The sequence below is a fragment of the Myxine glutinosa genome, chromosome 2, assembly GCF_964187855.1.
Source record: "Myxine glutinosa chromosome 2, kmMyxGlut1.1, whole genome shotgun sequence".
NCBI lineage: Eukaryota > Metazoa > Chordata > Myxini > Myxiniformes > Myxinidae > Myxine > Myxine glutinosa.
Genome location: NC_136262.1, coordinates 15,460,707 through 15,480,386, shown reverse-complemented (window position 1 = coordinate 15,480,386; position 19,680 = coordinate 15,460,707). Strand labels below are relative to the sequence as shown.

Here is a 19,680-nt window from a genome sequence, read left to right as displayed (position 1 = left end):
TCCAGAAACCTCACAGTATAGTTTTGAGTACAGTATATTTGCAGATTATTGTTCCAGATATTCTGCAATAAGGTGAAGATGTTTTTTCTTAAAGTTATCTTCATTATTTCAAGAGTGCTCATCCTAAAAGGGGTGATTGGAAGGCTCCGAAGTGTGCAGGCTACTTTAATACATAAAACATATGAAAAACTGCTCATTGCATTAACAATTTCATATTATACATGTATTTAAATTAAACGTGAAAAAAGTGTGGAGGTTTGAATTAAGTCAATGTAGTCAGGACATGCGAACACCAAAATGGGGAAATGTCGACAAGTAGGGGTGTATACTTTATTGACAATCCCGAACAGTTTGCTTCTTCTGGGTTTTTTCTGCACACAATGTGCATGACCATTTAAATGCATGAAGTCACCAAAATAAAATAAACCTTAACCAATCCTACCATAGACCTAAGATCCTAAACTCATTTTCATGACAAATATGATTCTCTTAACTTCTCCAGGATAGGACATTACATGACAGATGCATGACGGTTCAATTTCCTTTATTTACAAGCAAGTGAGAGTAGAGATTTAAAGTTGGGTGGAAAGTAAAATTGGAAGAAAAAAAAACAATATGAGGAAACAACAAACAAACAACAAAACAACAGGGACAAATGCCATGTCTAGGACAAGTCGAGACATCTGCATGAAGAAATGGGATGAAGTTACACAGTAACAGATCAGTTAACTGACATTCCAAGTCCCCCTCCTCATCGTCCCCAAAGAAACACAAGTCTGAAAGAGCTGGATGTGATGCGTTAGAAAAAGAAATCGAAAGAGTGGGGGAGAGAGTCAGGGGGGCAAAAGTCAAAAAACAAAAATTGGACACATCCTGGATCACATGGCAAAAAAATGGTGGTAAAATAAACAATGAAAACAAAAACGGGAAATAAAGGCACAGTTGACAGGTTAAATAAGAAATAAGGACACAGTTGATCGGTTAAATATAAAGGCATATGTTAACGACCACACCAGAGGAAGCAAATCAAGAACAAAAGAAGTGAAGTGAGGGAATAGGTATCACTGAATATGTTGGACGAAAGAGGAAAATGTGCGCAAAAACGTTGATCATGTTAAGAGCTACAAAAGGAAGTAGTCCGTGCAGCGATCACAAATCCTCATTTCCCGAGTCGTCATCCGCGGCATCAAGCGCGGCTCGGGACGAATGCGCTCTCATGCCCGCGTCACGCCCGCTCATTCTTCCCCTCTCTCTCATGCCGCTGGCTCCTTCATCCTCATCCTCCTCGTCGTCTTCCTCGTCATCGTCATCCTCCTCATCAATATCATAACAGAAGTCGTCGAAAGGGTCAGGCACGACAGGACGAGGGGCTCGAGGCATTGCACAATACTCTGCCAGTGTTGTGGGTACTGCAACCCCATCCCTGGCAGCCTCTGCTCGTGATGCTGCCACCTGCTTCCTACATGTCGCAGAGACACCATAAAAGCCTCGACTGAAGAAAAATGCAAAATTTACTCCTTATATTATATGCCTGTCATTACTTGTATGTTAAAGATTTATACATGACATTGAATGGGGGTGAGGAAATGGGAGGGGTAGGAGAGATGGAGGGTAGGGGAGTGAGGGAGGGGTAAGTTATAAGTACTTTACCTCACAATCGTCTCGTATTCGCTGTCTCTTCCATCGCTTTCCCGCCAACGGCGATACATCACCGAGGCATCCACATTCGCTGGAGAAAATGTGTTTGGCTCAGAGAGGAGCGAGATCACAGACAGGAGTATGGTGCTAGAAAGCGCAGGGGAGAGACCATATGCAATGAACTTGATGGGCAAACCCAACAAAAATAAACCACAGGTTATGGGCACTGAAAATGGTCCTGCAGGCTGGTCAGCACAAACAAAAAGGTGACGAAGTATGGACATACACACAGAAAATACCTTTTAATACTAGGGAGTTCATAGAACACCGTACCCTGCATAGTGTTGAGAAATAGGATATGAGAAGGGTCTTTTCGACTGTCACTGTGCCTTTTGCACGAAACAAACAGTGCTAGGTACCGCAATATTTGTTTGGATGCTAAATCTCAGTTACTCTGCCCTCAGGGAATGATACGGTGTGAATTCCCACCCCTCCCCATTCCCACCCAAGTCCTGCTAAACGGAAGGTTTTTGAAAGTGCCACAAAGGCAATTTGTGTTCTACAGTGTTCAAGTATTTAACCCAATTGAAATAAAATAAAGGTTTTAACGGCTGCAGGAAAAAGGTCGGATTTACCGCCATTGATGCACCATCTTTTACACCCCCTTATTTAACAAATAACATTGCAACTATCGGGGATGCCTCTTTGTGGTGGTTTTACCCCCCAACGCAAAGCAGGGGCCAAAATTTTCCCCATTCTTCTCTGCTGCCAGGATTTGTCAGGGCAGCGCGATCATGGTTCATAGAGTGCTGATCAGTCCCCATAGACCAGCCCCCTTTCAATCTTTTCTCTTCTCTTTATTTCTTTCTCTCTTTCTCTAACTCCAACTCCAAGTCTAACTCTGTCGTGGCCCTGACTTCATGAAGGTGGGGTACACCATCCTGGAAATGGGGGGGGAGGGGGGGCGGGGGTCTCTGGGTTGCTCCTGTGAGATTATATGGCTGTCTCCGTGCCATGGAGTTGTTAAAGAGAACTGGCCGGGGCTATACAACAACAACAACAACAACAACAACAACAACAAAAACACATTATATTAGTTATGCATGCCTGTTGTTTGTGTCCCTTATGACATCCTTAAAAACAGTAAGTTTCTTGTTTGGAATAATTTTCAATTTTGTTTGACTGCCAGACAGGCAGACAGAGTAAAAACATTAACCTACTCTTCAGAGTGCATGCATGATCAGGACAAGATTCCACATGATTTGCCAAATTCAGAGCCAAAGTACTGCTAAATATAACAAAATACTCAATTGAAGTTAAGTAGTTCCTCGATCATAGACTGACATCTGTAGAGACAGAAAGACAAACAAAGTGAACCAGTTGCTTAACTTTACGCTTCGCGTGTGTGTATTTACAAGGGGAGCAGTTTACGAGAGACAGTTTACCCTGATAATGTTTCAGAACAAAAAACATGACATTGGGGTAAATAAACTCAACCACCACTGGTATGTGTGAAATTGGGTGGAAAACACATAAAAGGCCAAACATCCGTGCAGTTTCACTTCATGGTAAAAATTAAAAGTCGAGTGAAAAACTGAATCTCACTCTTAGCCTGAGATTGCTTATTTGAAGGAGATTTGATGGCAAATGTAGCCTACTCATTGCAGCGTCACCCTCACACAGCAACGTATACACTGATGCAGCACTCCACAAGTTAGGGCAAGAAATTTTGCCAGGTGCATCATGGTTTACTTTCTATTTTTCAAAACTTCAATAACCTTTTGAACCCTGAGCTCCTTGAATTTTCGGCTCCCCCACCCTGGAGAAAACAATCAATGAAAAGTTGAAATGTGTTTTACGTCAGTTTTCTGCCTGTAAAAATGCTTTTCTAGCCATGTCATTACAAATAAATTATATTATAATTTGAATCACAGAGTGTCTTACTTTCTTCTTTTTGAGTTTATGGCCAATACTCTAATTTGTGGTGCCAGTCAAACCAGCAGTTATTGCCCGACTTTCTGATAAACAATAATTCTCCACAAAAACCTTCCTCACACTTTGAGCAATTAGCGGAGGGAGATGCAGACCGAAGATGAGGTGAAATATAACGGAGCCTCTAATTGCTCAGGAAGTTGCTTGTGATGTGTTTGTAAACAAAAGAAAATTTGCTTTCAACCATGTATAAGATCAGCTCCATTACAAGCCTTGCACCATGAATAAATAAATGAAGCATTCCGTGTTTCTTTATTTATTACCCCCGCCACCAAAGGTGGATGGAGGTTATGTTTTCACCCCTGTCTGTTTGTCAGTTTGTTTGTTTGTTTGTAAACACAATATCTCAAAAGGTTGTCGGCGGATTCGGACGAAATTTGGCAGAGATGTAGCGTATGTCACAAGGACGAAATGGTTAGATTTTCGTGAAGATCCGGATTCGGATCCGGCTGGTAGAATTTTTAAAGTGATTCTTCACTATTGGGAGACAGAGCCAAAAACGATACATAGCAGGATATCTCAAAAAGTTGTGGACGGATTTGGACGAAACTTGTTGGACAGGTTGGGTGTCTGACATGGACAAATAGATTTGATTTTGGTGAAGATCCGAATATGGATTCAGATATGAGATTATTTAGTTTTTCAAGTGATTCTTCACCATTGGGAGATGGGTCCAAAAACTATACATTGCGGGGATATCTCAAAAAGTTATGGATGGATTTGGATGAAACTTGGTGGACAGGTTGTGTGTGTGACAAGGAAGAATCGATTCGATTTTGGTGAAGATCTGAATATGGATTCGGATATGAGCATTATTTAATTTTTTCAGTGATTCTACACCATTGAGTGATATGGCCAACCAGGCAGAGGTATGCTCTCTACTGAGTGCCATTCTCGGTTAACAATTGAGTTTCAGTGAGTCTGTCCAGGCGATAATAATTTTTGACCATTTGAGCTTTTTTCTTCAAAGTTTCAACAAACCCTTATTATCAGAACATAGAGAATGAATGCCTCCGCACGTGAAAAAGCTGAATGCCTCAACTCTATGTTTGCCTCTAAATCTTGTGTCCCAAACCCATCCCTCTCTGTACCCACCATACCCAGTTGTACCCAGCTGCTCCTGGACTCTGTGTCCTTTCCTCCTGACAAGGTGGAAAAGTTTCTGTCAACCCTCGACTCTGATTCTGCAACTGGTCCTGACGGCATCAGCCCACGGGTCCTAAAATCATGTGCTTCCGCTCTTTCACTCCCTCTTTCTGTTCTCTTCACCCTCTCTTTTGCTCAAGGTCATCTGCCATCTGCTTGGAAATCAGCCAACATCACCGCTTTGCACAAAAAAGGTGCAAAAACAGATCCCAGCAACTACAGACCAATCAGCCTTCTCCCAATTATCAGCAAAGTCATGGAATCCATCATTGCTTCAGATATGAAATCTTTCCTCTTCTCCAATGGCTTGATCTCTGATCATCAATTTGGTTTCAGACCTGGTCACTCTACTCTGGACATGCTGCTTCTGCTTTCTCAACAATGGATGGAGGTCCTCAACGCCAAACAGGAAATTAGAGCCGTCTCCCTTGACATTTCACGTGCCTTCGATACGGTCTGGCACCCTGCTCTGCTCACCAAACTCTCCTCCTTTGGTATCCATGGAAATCTCCACGCATGGCTGGCGGACTTCCTCGCTGGTCGTAGTCAACGTGTGGCCCTGAATGGGTTTCTCTCATCTCCTCTTCCTGTTCAGGCTGGAGTTCCCCAAGGTAGTGTTCTGGGCCCTGTGCTTTTTCTGGTCTTCATCAATGATCTCTCTGACTCTCTTGAAAATCCTCTCTATCTCTTTGCTGACGACTCTACTCTCTGTCGCTCCATTCCTCATCCCTCAGATCGGCAGTCTGCAGCCTCCTCACTCTCTGCAGACCTGGACAAAATCACAGACTGGGCAAACAAATGGAACATGTCTTTCAATCCTGATAAGTCTCACACTCTTACGATGTCTCTCCGAAATGACCGACTGGAAAAACCTCCCATCCACTTTCTGAATAATCCTCTCCAAGAAGTTCTGTCAATCAAGCTTTTGGGTCTCACTATTTGCCATGATCTTTCCTGGGAAAACCACATTTCAAATCTGGCCTCCAAAGCCAGTCGCCGACTGGGCATCCTCCGTCGTGCGAAGTCCTTCCTTGGCACACCTGAGCTCCTCACCACATACAAGGCTTTCATCCGCAGCTCTATGGAATACTGCTCTCCCCTCTGGTCTGGTGCTCCTGCCTCACACCTAGCCCGCTTTCACGCTGTTGAAACCAAAGCGTTCAGAATCATTGGAATCTCCCGCGATGAAGCTAACTCCAAGGGCCTTTCACTCACTCACCGCAGGCAGGTTGGTGGTCTTTCCGTCTTCTACCGACTCCTCTCTGGCCTTTCCCCCCCAGCCCTCTCTGGGCTCTGTCCCCCAAATATTCCTACAGGTCGCACAAGATCTGCCTGCAACCCTCTTATGGTTAAACTGCCAAAATCAAGACTTTCTGCTCACCTTCACTCCTTCATTCCTCTTTTCTCCCGCCTCTGGAACAAACTCCCTCACTCTCTTCAATCCCACTCCACCCTCCAGGTCTTTAAAACAGCTGTTCACCACCATCTCTTATCCTCCCCCATCCAAAACCTTGATCTTTTCTACCCCCGCTAATTTCGGTCCCCTTGTGTTTTATACTTCTCCCACCCCCCCACCACCCCTTCCCACGCCTCCTGCCCCCAAGCCCTCTCCCTCCCACACTTCTCCCTGCTCTCAAATGTTATGGTTGTGTGCTTCCCGTTCTCTCCCCATCTTGTCTTCCGCTCCCTCTTTTTGTATATTTTGTTTGTCTGGTTGATTTGTTTGTGAAATAAATGTTAGCTCTTTCACGAGCCTCGATTCAGTATACAAAAAAACAAAAAATAAAAATAAAAATGAATGAATGAATGAATGATCGTTTTAAGGCCATTTTCCCTGCTAGAGCGGGGTTAGCCTTGCGGGCCCCATGACAATCATGGTTCCCTGTTTGAGGCAATGTTGTTATGGCCGGATGCCCTTCCTGACGCCAACCCTTGGTCGCCTCTTACGATGGGCAGGGATACGGTGTACCTATTCTAAACCGGGGTACACACCGGGAACTAATTAACACACCGGGATAGAGAGCACTAATTAATAAAATTTACATTTAAAAAAATCTGTTATTTTCATCAAGTTTAGTTCGAGTACAAAGCAGATGTGGACGGTCTTTGCATTTTGGAATTCATTCTAGTTGTAAAAGTTTTCTCATTTTTTCTAACACACAATTTGTCTCTCCCGGGCATCCCACCCCCCACCACCCTCTGCCACTCTGGGAAGGACTTCTCCCTTCAAAATGCACAATACAGGTCGTCCCACATCCCGGCGAGGGTGGTGTGTGTGTGTGTGTGTGTGTGTGTGTGTGTGTGTGTGTGTGTGTGTGTGTGTGTGTGTGTGTGTGTGTAATAAACATTCTACCTCAATTACAGTCTGTGAAAATAGATGGTATTCATAGAATACTTACCCTGCAGAGTCACATTGGTGCAAGCCAACTTGTTTTTGAAGGGATTTTTCTTTGATGCAACATGGCTGCCAGACCACGTGAGCGATTACATCATAAATTTATATTCTCTAATACAATTGTTGCGTAGATCACGTTCAATAAATTTCAAACTGATCAGACTAAGCGTTTCCCTGTCAAATTATGACATCATAATTATGGCAACAATGACGTCATCATTAACAACACCTATTTCCCCATATGGAGTTCTTTACAATGAGCCACGTTGAAATTTTTTCCATGGAGCGGTTTTGGAGATATAAAGGTGCAACGTTTTTCCAAGATGGCACATGTACCACATGACTTATGACATCATAATTATCATTAAAATATTCGACAGGAGGAAGCACTCCTACGGTGAAAATTTCATGTCCATCAGACCAACAGTTGCAGAGGAATTTTTTTTTTTCATACTAATCACATCAAGCGTTGTACCTGTCGAATTATGACGTCATAATTAAGGCACCGATGACCTCATCATCAACACATCTTATTCCCCATGGTGAGTACTTGACAATGAGCCTTGTTTCAACTTTTTCCATTGAGCGGTTTGGGAGATGAAAGAGGTGTAACGTTTTTCCAAGATGGCGTCCGTACTACGTGACATATGGCGTCATAATTATGAATAAAAAACGTATACAGGCGAAAGTGCTCCTAAAGTAAAATTTCATGTCAATTGGACCAATGGTTGCTGAGAAAATGAATTTGAAAAATGCAGACACACGTACGTCACACGTACACATCCGAATGCCAAACACTGCTTTTTGTTTCGCGAGCGCAGGGTAAAAAGAACCGCCCACTGCATAAAGCAGTACCATCTGCAAAACGTATAATGAAACCAGTCCTTAAAAAAATTAAAGCCAGTCGCCGACTGGGCATCCTCCGTCGTGCGAAGTCCTTCCTTGTGTTACGGATTTATGTGAATTACTATTCAGGTCTTTGCTTATTAATGTGTAGTCGATTAAAGGTTGTTGTGATTAAAGGGTCAGGAGCCCTTCTGGGGAAAAGGAGACCGGAAACGGAAGAAAAAAGACACGAGGTCCGGGAGAAGCGGCGATTCTCTTCTTCTTCCTCGCCCAGCGCCGAGGAGAGCGGTATCGATATTGAGCAGCGGGGAACGCTGCGTTTGAAAGCCCGTCTGGCGAGAGGAGTTACCTGGGCGGGGTAATTACCCATTTACACGTCAAGTCGCCGTGGGTTCGTGCACGGAACCCAGCATCCGGCACAGTTCGCCTCACCGTCTACAAGGACGCGTACGGGTCGCACCTTGGGCCTCGCACGCGTTGCAAGCCACGCTTGGTTTTGCCCCGTTGCTTGGCAAGGAGGTGTGCGCTGCAGCAGCTGTCCCCGGTACGAGACGTGCACGTTTGGAGCACATCCGCCCGGGGTTCGTTCAACCGCCCGTGTGCGGAGAAGAGACACATTGTGAGGGACAGTGACCCAAGTGGTCGTGAGTGGGGACAGGGGGAGACACATATGTAAGATGGCCATCTTCGTAATATTGATTGTGGATTGTTGATGGTTGTTGATTGCTCGGGGAATATATTATTGATTACTCCGGATCCTTGGTGTGGGGTTTCTTATTGACTGAAATTCATATTGATTGCGTTACGAAAGCATATAAATCATAGATCTTTCTGGCGGAGTTCCTCTCACGGTCCGGGGGTCACCGAGACCAGGTAGTCACCGGGAGGACCACGTAACAGATTTGGGGGCTCGTCCAAATTACAATTTGCGGATTCGCAATTGGGTCTACGTCCGGGATCTATAAAACTTTCTAAATTTTAGTCCGGGAAAGAATTCCCAAGAGTAGGAACTTTTCCAACGTTCCCAAAATTGTTTTGCTCTGTCGACAAAACACCAACAACAACAAAAAATTAAAAAAAATAACAATAGCAATAATAGTAAGACTGTTGCTTTTCTTTGTTGGTAAAGTCTTGGGTGAAGGTTAACAGGTGTTAACGATAGTCACCATGGCGTTTGTTGCACAGAACTTTGCGGTAACACCTAGTGAAGCACAGTTCCGAGCGTTACTAAAAGCGGACCCCTTGAAATTGGCCAAACATTTTAACTTGGAGGTCCGAACTAATTTGAGGAAGGCAGAGTTGCAGACCACGGTGATACAGTCTATGGTGGGATTAGGAACATGGGACGAGTTAGCCTGGCAGTGGCTACCCGAAGAACCAGAAGACGTTGAGCTCCGGAAACTGGAGTTGCAATTACGGAGCCAGGAACGGATCAAAGAAGAAGAAAGGAAAGCAGAAAAGGAAAGAGCAGAAGAAGAAAGGAAAGCAGAAGAGAGGAGAGAAGAGAAACAAGCAGAGGAAAGGAGAGTGGAACGAGAACTCCAGGAAAGGTTAGAAGGGAGAAAAGCAGAGGAGAGGGGAGCTGCCAGGGAACTCGAAGCAGAGGAGAGAAAAGCCGAAAGGGAGTTGAAGGAACGTGATCTGGCGCTTCAGCAAGAGATTAAATTCAAGGAGCTGGAGGTAATGAGAGAACGGGGAGAGGTACCACCCCTTGCTGACGGGGTCGACACCTAGCCAGAACACCTGGGAGGTGGGCAGACATGTGAGGCTGGTTCCACCCTTCAGTGAAAAGGAAGTCACTCAATTTTTTCCACACTTTGAGAAAGTGGCTCGACAGTTAAACTGGCCGGAGGAGGCCTGGACCATACTAGTGCAAAGTGTGCTGATGGGTAAAGCTCAAGAGATTTATTCGGCGTTACCAATGGACCAATGTGCAGATTATGAGGTATTGAAGAAGCATATCCTCAAAGCCTATGAGTTGGTTCCGGAAGCTTACCGGCAAAAATTCAGGAATGCCAGGAAGAGGGAGAGTGAGACCCATGTGGAGTTTGCTAGAGTGAAAGAAAACATGTTTGATCGGTGGTGTGAGTCAAAAGGAGTCGGGAACGACTTCGAAGCATTGCGTGACCTGATGCTGGTGGAGGAATTTCAACAGTGTGTCCACGAGGACATCAAAGTGTACCTGCAGGAAAAGAAAGTACCGAAGTTGTGGGACGCAGCCACCATGGCAGATGATTATGCCTTAACACACCGGATAGGGGTCCACGAACCTAACTCCTCGCCTAGATCTCCGCAGGGGAGGTGTTGAACAGCAGGTGCGGAGAACGACAATACATGGCGGCGGCCTCGAGATGAATATGGGGACAACGCTGATACCCGAACTGTTCGAAATCAGGGGGCTACGGGCCCAAGACAAACTTATTTTTCGGGGGGCCTGAGGCAGACCACGAGTTTTTCCTCCAGGCCTACTTGCGCTTTTTGCAAGAAACCTGGACACTTGATGTCCAGTTGTTACCTCATGAAAAGGGAAAACCCAGAGCGGGGTCCGACTATTACCACTCCGAATGCGATGGCAAGCGTAAGAAATCGCCCACAGAAGAGTTACCAACCATTTATTTATGAGGGGTTGGTCTCACTCAAGGGAGACTTGACTAACCCAAGACCGGTAAGGGTTTTGAGGGACACAGGAGCCCATCAATCCTTAATGCTTGAAGGCATTTTGCCATTGTCAAAGAGTACCGCAACTGGTGATAGTGTTCGGTTACAAGGGATCGGTGGCTGTGTTAGTGCCCCACTTCATGTCATCCATTTGGAATCCGATTTGGTGTCAGGACCGGTCACCGTCGGTTTACAAGCCACGCTTCCTGTAGAGGGAGTATCTGTGATTATCGGGAATGATTTGGCCGGGGGGGGCAAATTTATGGTAACCCGAGGGTGGATAAAGAGCCCCGCAGGGGAAATAACACCACCCCAGCTCGGGATGGCGACAAAAGTTCCAAGTTATTTGTAGGGGGACTGAACTTCAACACAGAGGAAGAAGTTCTGACCTCTGTTATTCAACAGATATGGGCCGCTGGTGGAAGTGCGGGTGGTAAAAGACAGGGAAACGCAACGGTCAAGAGGGTTCGGCTTTGTCACGTTTGCAAGCACAAGAGACGCCAGAGAGGCAGAGAAGAATTGGAATGGTAAGGCTTTGAAGGGTCGGACCATAACAGTAGGGAAGGCATTTCGTCGGCGTCGAGAGGTCTACAGAAGAGGACAACTTGGCGGTAGTTTTGGGGTTGGCAGCAGCCGATATTACTATGGAGGCTCCCAGAGTTACGGCACCTCCCGAAAGAATGAATGTCAGAGCACTGGCCGAGAAGGAGACCGCCAGTCAAGTAACGGCTGGGACAAGGGGTCCCACCGTAACTGTTAGGAGTCTGGAGAAGTTGAAGCACTAGATACGTGGGAGCCGCCAAGCCGGGGCTCCTACACGGACTAACCCTGAATGCCACGTTCTTAAAGGCGTCCATGTAATGAACTTTCCTCCCCGGACTAACCGTGAACTCCACATTCCTTAAGGCGTCCATGTAGGGAATACTCAGCTGGGCCTCCCGAAAAAGTGCTATCGAGAGGTTTAACTTTTGGGGGCTTTGGTCACCACCTCTTAACCGTCATTCAAGAGAAACTAGAAGTGGTTGACGCTTGGTCCAGAGTGAATTAATCTAGGGGTTTTGGTGAAATTTTGTTGCTTTATTTTTAAGTGATAATTGTGCCCGGGAGGAACTGATGATTTGGGGGTGTGAGTTATCTGGTTTGTTTATCCAAGTTGGCCGGCAAAGAAAGTTTTCGCTGGGGTCAAACTTTCTTTCTTGAAGGGGGGGGGAGTGTTACGGATTTATGTGAATTACTATTCAGGTCTTTGCTTATTAATGTGTAGTCGATTAAAGGTTGTTGTGATTAAAGGGTCAGGAGCCCTTCTGGGGAAAAGGAGACCGGAAACGGAAGAAAAAAGACACGAGGTCCGGGAGAAGCGGCGATTCTCTTCTTCTTCCTCGCCCAGCGCCGAGGAGAGCGGTATCGATATTGAGCAGCGGGGAACGCTGCGTTTGAAAGCCCGTCTGGCGAGAGGAGTTACCTGGGCGGGGTAATTACCCATTTACACGTCAAGTCGCCGTGGGTTCGTGCACGGAACCCAGCGTCCGGCACAGTTCGCCTCACCGTCTACAAGGACGTGTACGGGTCGCACCTTGGGCCTCGCACGCGTTGCATGCCGCGCTTGGTTTTGCCCCGTTGCTTGGCAAGGAGGTGTGCGCTGCAGCAGCTGTCCCCGGTACGAGACGTGCACGTTTGGAGCACGTCCGCCCGGGGTTCGTTCAACCGCCCGTGTGCGGAGAAGAGACACATTGTGAGGGACAGTGACCCAAGTGGTCGTGAGTGGGGACAGGGGGGGACACGTATGTAAGATGGCCATCTTCGTAATATTGATTGTGGATTGTTGATGGTTGTTGATTGCTCGGGGAATATATTTTTGATTACTCCGGATCCTTGGTGTGGGGTTTCTTATTGACTGAAATTCATATCGATTGCGTTACAAAAGCATATAAATCATAGATCTTTCTGGCGGAGTTCCTCTCACGGTCCGGGGGTCACCGAGACCAGGTAGTCACCGGGAGGACCACGTAACACTTGGCACACCTGAGCTCCTCATCACATACAAGGCTTTCATCCGCAGCTCAATGGAATACTGTTCTCCCCTCGGGGCTGGTGCTCCTGCCTCACACCTAGCTCGTCTTCACGCTGTTGAAACCAAAGCTTTCAGAATCATTTGAATCTCCCGCGATGAAGCTAACTCCGAGGGCCTTTCACTTACTCACCACAGGCAGGTTGGTGGTCTTTCTGTCTTCTACCGACTCCTCTCCGGCCTTGCTCCCCGAGCTCTCTCTGGGCTCTGTCCCCCAAATATTCCTGCAGGTCGCACAAGATCTGCCAGCAACCCTCTTATGGTTAAACTGCCAAAATCAACTCTCTGCTCACCTTCACTCTTTCATTCCTCTTTTCTCCCGCCTCTGGAACAAACTCCCTCACTCTCTTCAATCCCACTCCTCCCTCCAGGTCTTTAAAACAGCTGTTCACCACCATCTCTTATCTTCCCCCATCCAAAATCTTGATCTTTTCTACCCCTGCTAATTTCACCCGATACACTTTTTTGAAATACCAACTTCTTTCCTGGAAGTCCTTGCAGTGTCCTTGTGTTTTATACTTCTCCCACCCTCCCTCCCCCCCCCGTGTGTTTTATACTTCTCCCACGCCCCCTCCCCCTTCCCATGCCCCCCCCCCAAGCCCTCTCCCTCCCACAGATCTCCCGATGTCCGTGCTCTCAAATGTTGTGTTTGTGTACTTCCCCTTCTCTCCCCATCTTGTCTACCGCTCCCCTTATTTTATACTTTGTGTGTCTGTTTGATTTTTTTTTGTGTGTGTGATAAATGTTAGCTTTCACAAGCCTCGATTCTGCATTCAAAAAAAACCAAAAAAAAAAACCCAGCAACATCAGTTCGCCACCATGGGTTTTACAAGCATTTTTATTGCCAAATCACAACCTAATGCCTTGGAGAAAGGAATCAATCAACGGACACATTTCTGGCTCTCTAGCTGTAACGAGGAGGGAGTGGGGTGACTAGCCATAGGTTATGAGCTGGCAGGAAATGGGCATTTCCCCAAGGGGAAATTTCCCCTATTTTATTGTAATATTAAAGAAAGCCAGATAAAAGAGGACAATTTATGGAGGCTATAAAAGATTATAATAGCATAATGTGCACAACTCACAAAATAGCAAAATTTCAGCACAAAACACCGTGTAGAATGAGGACATCTGTGGCCTAAACATTCGACTGAGCCCATCATTTTGCCTATCTTGTTTGAGGTAGAGGTTCTATTCTGTACTCCTTGCCTCCTTGTTTCTGCAAATGTGTCAATAATTTAGCAGGTTAAAGTGAAACGTGGTATGTGCAACCACACAACAAATAACAATTCCGTCAGAGACACCGTACCGGACATTTTGAGTCGGGTTCCAACGCTCCGAGGGCAGCTCTCCACTTTGTGGGTCATCCGTAGGTGGATGCAGGATTGAGATACACACATCACCATTCTGCAATCGATGGGCAATGTCAAAAGAAAAAAGTCAAGTAGCTTTTGAAGTATAAACAAAGTGAAATGAGGCAGCACATGATGCAAGACTGCAAGAGGCAAACACTAACCTCATATACATTTGGATGCCACATCTTGGTGAGGAAGCGAAAGGATGGAGGGGAATATGGATAGTCTTGTGGAAATGTCATCTGAGCCTGCAAGCAATGCAAAAAAGACGGAAACGTGAGCGGTAGTCAAAGAGAATGGATACATGGTGTCTGACACAAAACACCAATGCAAGCAAAGTAATGTGAAATAAAGTACCATTAATCATGACATTCTTATTTATAAATTATCGCATTATGGATTCAGAGTGGTTCAGGAATTACGTAGTAGGAAACAGTTAGTCTCTGAATGGCTGAGATTTTGCTATGAAATTGATCACGTGCAGTGTACCACAGAGCAAGGGTCCATTATTCGTCCTTTGGTATTATTTTTTTATTTTACCTGTTACCTCTGACTATTAATTACCTCTGCCACAGAAGGTGGTCGGAGGTTATGTTTTCACCCGCTGTCTGTCTGTCTGTCTGTCTGTGAGTAACATATCTCAAGAAGTTATGACGGATTCGGACGAAACTTGGTGAACAGGTTGGGTGTGTGACGAGGACGAATCGATTCAATTTTGGTGAAGGTCTGAATACGGATCCGGATGCTATAATTTTTGCCGCGCTTTGATACATCCCCGCTTTCATTAGACATGTGACCCATGATGTCCTCTTTATAAAACTTAAATCAGAATAGCTAGACCATCACATATTTACAGTTTTGCATTGATCGGACAAGTGGTTGCAGAGACAAAATAAATAAACGTGAAATAATATCCCACCTCCACAAGGGGGTTGTCTGTCTTGGGTGAAATCTATGCAAGGGTGTGTATCCGTGTTAATATAGCTTTATCATGGCGTGTTTCCAAGGCCACTTTGAATAACAAAAGTAATAAAAGTAATATTAATGTTATTGCAAAACAATATTGTTGCGAATATGGAATTTGGCCTCCATATCCGCTTGTAAATATTCCCCTATTTTCTCCAATACTCCCCAACTTTCCCCAATCCCCCATTCCCTAGTCCCATTGCATGTAAATAACAATCAGTAGAGCCGACCTTCCCCTTATTCCCCCATTAAATGTCGTGCCCAGGTCCACCGCACCACACGTAGACAACTTTCGGACATCTTCCTAGCTATTCTTATTCTATGTCAGTTAAGGCCTCGTCTCCATTAATTATGACTCTTCGTTGCACCAGAATGTGATTATATGGCATCAGTAGTGAGTTTAGGACCTTTCCCATACCTCCTCCCATCTTCTTCCCCAAACAACAACAATAACAACAACTACAACAACAATTACAACTACAACTACGACTACAACAACAGAGGGGCAGGGAGTGTGCGTCCTCACACCGGCTCGGTTACCCGCCATGACCATGCGCTCCACGGCGTTACCCCGAAGGGGCTGGCTGTCAGCTCCTCGTCAGGGGCGGAGCCAGTAACCCCCCCACGCACCCAATGAGAAGCAACGTGCCGATTCCATCTGGGGCGGAGCTAACGAGCCGAGGGCGTGTCACTCCCCGCCGGATATACGCGGCCCCGCGCCGGACGTGACGACAGATGCGCCTCAGCTTGGAGAGAGAAGCCACCGCCACCCCCAGCGCGACGATACCTCCCCGCATCTTTGGACCGGACCGGACCGTACTGTACCCTGCCCCGAGCCCAGGAGGACCTGGAGCCATCGATACCCGCTTTCCTGTCATCAACCCCCGTGTGAGTCAGCCGTTGTCCCATTTGTCTGTCGTCTGTCCGGGGTTAATATAAGAGTGTGTCTAAGTGCCTGTCTTTCTGTGATTATACCTCTAGCCCCTGTAATCTGACCTTTCCGTACGAATATAATCTCCTCCGGAGGTCTTGAGAATTGAAACATTGGTGTCGTATTGTGTTATTGTAATCCAGCCGGGTGTCTTCTTTTTCTTATTGAGCCAGCATCGCGCGACTAGTCAACGTTCGGGCACAATCGGGTAACTGGTGCAGACGTGGTCATACCATAAAACCGCTCGGTAAATAACATCCAAGCCACGTCTGTAACAATTGGTTGTCAGGAGTTGGATTCGAACCTGGGACTAAATTTATTTAGCCCAAATTTTGGACACCAATTGTGTTAGTACGGTAACAATTGGTGTCGGGAGTGAGATTCGAGGCCCGACCAAATTTTGAAAAAAAAAAAAACGAATAGAGGAAAAAAAAAAAATTTGGTCAAAATTTGGAGCGGCCGAAATTTGTTTTGTTTTACAAAACCCGAATTTTGAAAGTCGCGCTATGGCGGATCAAGACGGCTGGGGTCCGGTAGGGGAGAGTGAAGCAGGGTCGGTCCAGGACCAAATTGAGACACGTGAGGAGAGCGAAACAGCGGGGGTAGCAAACGCACAAAATGGCGCCTCGCTGGTCACCGCGCCCGCGACCGTAGCAGCGCCGCCGATGGATTGGGGCCTATTTATGGAACAAATAAAGGCGCTCATGGTCCAGACAAGTGAAGACCTGAGGAATGACTTGGGAAACCAAATGGGGGTAATGGGGAACCGGATGGATGCTCAGAGTGAGCAAATGGGGGTAATGAGGGACGAAGCGAGGGGTACCAGTGAGGGGTTAGACAATAATTTTGAGAAGTTAGACAAGAAATTTGGGAAGTTAGACAATAATTTTGAGGGGTTAGACAACGGGATAAAAGAGGTGAAACATGGGTTAACGGGGGTAGAAAATAGAATGGCTGCCCAGGAGAATCAGATAGAGGGAGTGAAAAATGGGTTAGAGGGGTTAGAAAACAGTATGGAAGGCAAATTGAGGGACATGAGGGACCAAGCGGAAAGGGAAGTTAAACAAATGGAGCAGCAGATAGAGGGGGTCAGAATGGGGGTAGAAACCAAACTGGATGCTCACAGGGAGGAAATGGAGCAGATGAGGGTGGCATCTGGGCAGGAGATGCAAGTGATGGGAGAGGAGATCAGAAGAGGAGTGAGTGAGGAGGTCGGAGGAGTGCGCGAGGAGGTGAGGCACTGTGAGGAGCACATGGAAAAGGAGGTGAGAAAGGGGACTGTAAAGTTACAAGGGGGCATAGAGGACCTGACGCAGGAGGTGGAGCAGCTGACGGTGGGACAGACGGAGTTAGTGGAGCAGGTTCAAAGGAACACTGCGGTATTAGGAGGTTTAAAGGCGACACAGAAAGAACTAAAAGATGACTTGGTAGCGACGAAGAGGGAATGTCAGATGGTACGTGAGGGACTGACAACGAGGTTGGACGAGGTGATAGAGGTAATGGAGACGAAGGACCGGCAGGTGAGGACGCACATGGAAACGGTCAAGGTAGCCTTGGAGGACGAGCTTGAGGAGACGTACCGGGGAATAAAAGAGGTGAGGCACAAATTAGAAGAAGTGGAAGAAGGGGTGAGCGAAATTAAAAAGCGACGGAGAGAGGATAAGAAAGAGATAAAAGAGGAGATAAAAGAATTGGTCCAAAGTCTGTGCTTGGATCGTGATGATGTGCTCATTAACCGGATGAGGGATTCGCAGGTGATGGAGGAGAAGCGAAGAGGAAGAGGACCCGGTGTAAGTGGTGACCAATATGGTCGTGCGTATGATGCGCCAGGGGATTTAATGAGCTTGGGGGTCGAGATGGACCCGGGTGTTCGTGAGAGGCCACTGGTGAAGTGTGCGAAAGGTCTGGTGTGCGAAAAAGGAGGTGTGCGAGAATGTCCGACCATGGGGTGTGTGAGGAAAAAGTGCACGCCGAGGAGTGAGTGTGCCGTCAGGAGTGAGCCGGTCGAAGCGCGTGTGCGAGGGGGTACATGGAAGCGCGGTGTGGTGAGTGTTACGGAGGAAGTAACGAGAGAGTGTACACCTGTGGTGAGTGTTACAGAGGGTGTAACGGGAGAGTGTGCGCGAGAAAGGTGTTTGACGGACAGGTGCATGGGGAAAGAGTGCGCTGTCAAAGGCAAGGAAGAATGCACACCTGTGGTGAGTGTTACAGGGGGTGTAACGGGAGAGTGTGCGCGAGGAAGGTGTTTGACGGACAGGTGCATGGGGAAAGAGTGCGCTGTCAAAGGCAAGGAAGAATGCACACCTGTGGTGAGTGTTACAGAGGGTGTAACGGGAGAGTGTGCGCGAGAAAGGTGTGTGACGGACAGGTGCATGAGGAAAGAGTGTGCTGTCAAGAGTAAGGGTGAGTGCGCTGTCAGGAATGGAGGGGAGAGTAGTGAGAGTGACATGGAGCGTGAGTTAGTTGTGACAGGTGAGCGAGGATGTACACCTGGGATGGAAGGATGCACACCTGGAATGGTAGAGCGTGAGTGGGAATGCACGCTGGAGTTGGTGGTGAGGCACGTGGTTGGGTGTGCGAATGAGAGCACACCTGTGATTGTCACAGAGGAGGTGACCGAGGAGGGGGCGCGAAGCGGTGTATTGGTGAGGTGTGCGAGCAACGAATGTGTGCCAAAGTGTTCGGTGGTCAGGTGTGTGACCAAGGCTGTGAGTGGAATGGGTGTACCTGGGTGTGTAAGGAAGGGTACGAGGAGCATGGGCACAGCTGGATGTGTGAGAAAGGAGCGGGCTTCGGGGTGTAAGCATGCAGGTGAAGCATCGACGTTAGACGGGGTAGAGTTTAGAACGACTTATAGCCGAATCGGGCCCTCGGTGCGTGCCGGGCCTCGCTTTGAACGGCCGCGTCCGTGCTCCACTAGGCGGAGCGGGCGGCTGGATAGGAAGGGTCGTCATGGCGACCACGTTTTGTTGAGACGTGCCGGCAGGTCGAGATCGGGACATTGGATGGCTCCACGCCGAGGTGATGCGTGGGATCTCGGCCCGGGTAAGCCCCCGTCCCTGCACCGAGTGCCGGACGCATCCAGCCGCTGGCACAAAACAACCAGCATCCATTGCTTGGCTTTACGAAGCCGGGCTTTGGACAGGGATTGGCGCACCGAGAGGTATTAGTGAGTCGACTGGGTGATGAGGTTAGTGTTTTGGACCCAAAATTGGAGAAAAACAAAATTTGATGATTGGCAAGGGATTGGCAGTAGTGATTGGCAGATGATGGGCAGTGATTGGCAAATTTTTAATTTGTGGAAATTTGATGTGCAAAATTTATAGTGAGAGACCCCCGATGTGGTGGGATGGCAAATCCACCATCCTTCCCATGTGGGGGCAAAGGAGCAATAGCTTATGGGGTGTATGGCAGTGAAAACTAGCCCGGGTGGGTTAGGATATTGTGTGTAGGGATCTAGAAGATGACATTAGGTAACGTTAAGATTAGTTAGTGACTGATACCTGTAGTGGGGACGCAGGTAGATTAGTATGGATGATAATGACGAGGGAGCGCAATAGTTTAAAGGGACGACTGGGAAGCGCAAGTTTCAGAAGGGAGTAGTTAGCTGAGATGATGCCGTGTTTGTGAGAATTGAACAGGTGTGATTGCACAGGTGTGCAACTGGACAGGTGTGTGGAGCAGTGTA

At 47.1% G+C, this 19,680-nt stretch overlaps 1 protein-coding gene across 1 annotated transcript in view; it reads right to left on the bottom strand.

Moving 5' to 3' along the window:
- Nucleotides 1-316: 316 nt before the first annotated feature.
- LOC137422006 (ubiquitin-conjugating enzyme E2 R1) overlaps nucleotides 317-19,680 on the bottom strand; it is a 43,692-nt gene continuing 24,328 nt past the window's right edge. The window contains exons 2-5 of the mRNA XM_068108665.2: nucleotides 14,257-14,343; nucleotides 14,050-14,147; nucleotides 1,651-1,785; nucleotides 317-1,459 (exon numbers count right to left, since the gene is read on the bottom strand). Of these exons, the coding sequence (XP_067964766.1) occupies nucleotides 1,150-1,459; nucleotides 1,651-1,785; nucleotides 14,050-14,147; nucleotides 14,257-14,343 (630 nt within the window). The 3' untranslated portion in view covers nucleotides 317-1,149. The remainder of the gene's footprint in view (nucleotides 1,460-1,650; nucleotides 1,786-14,049; nucleotides 14,148-14,256; nucleotides 14,344-19,680) is intronic.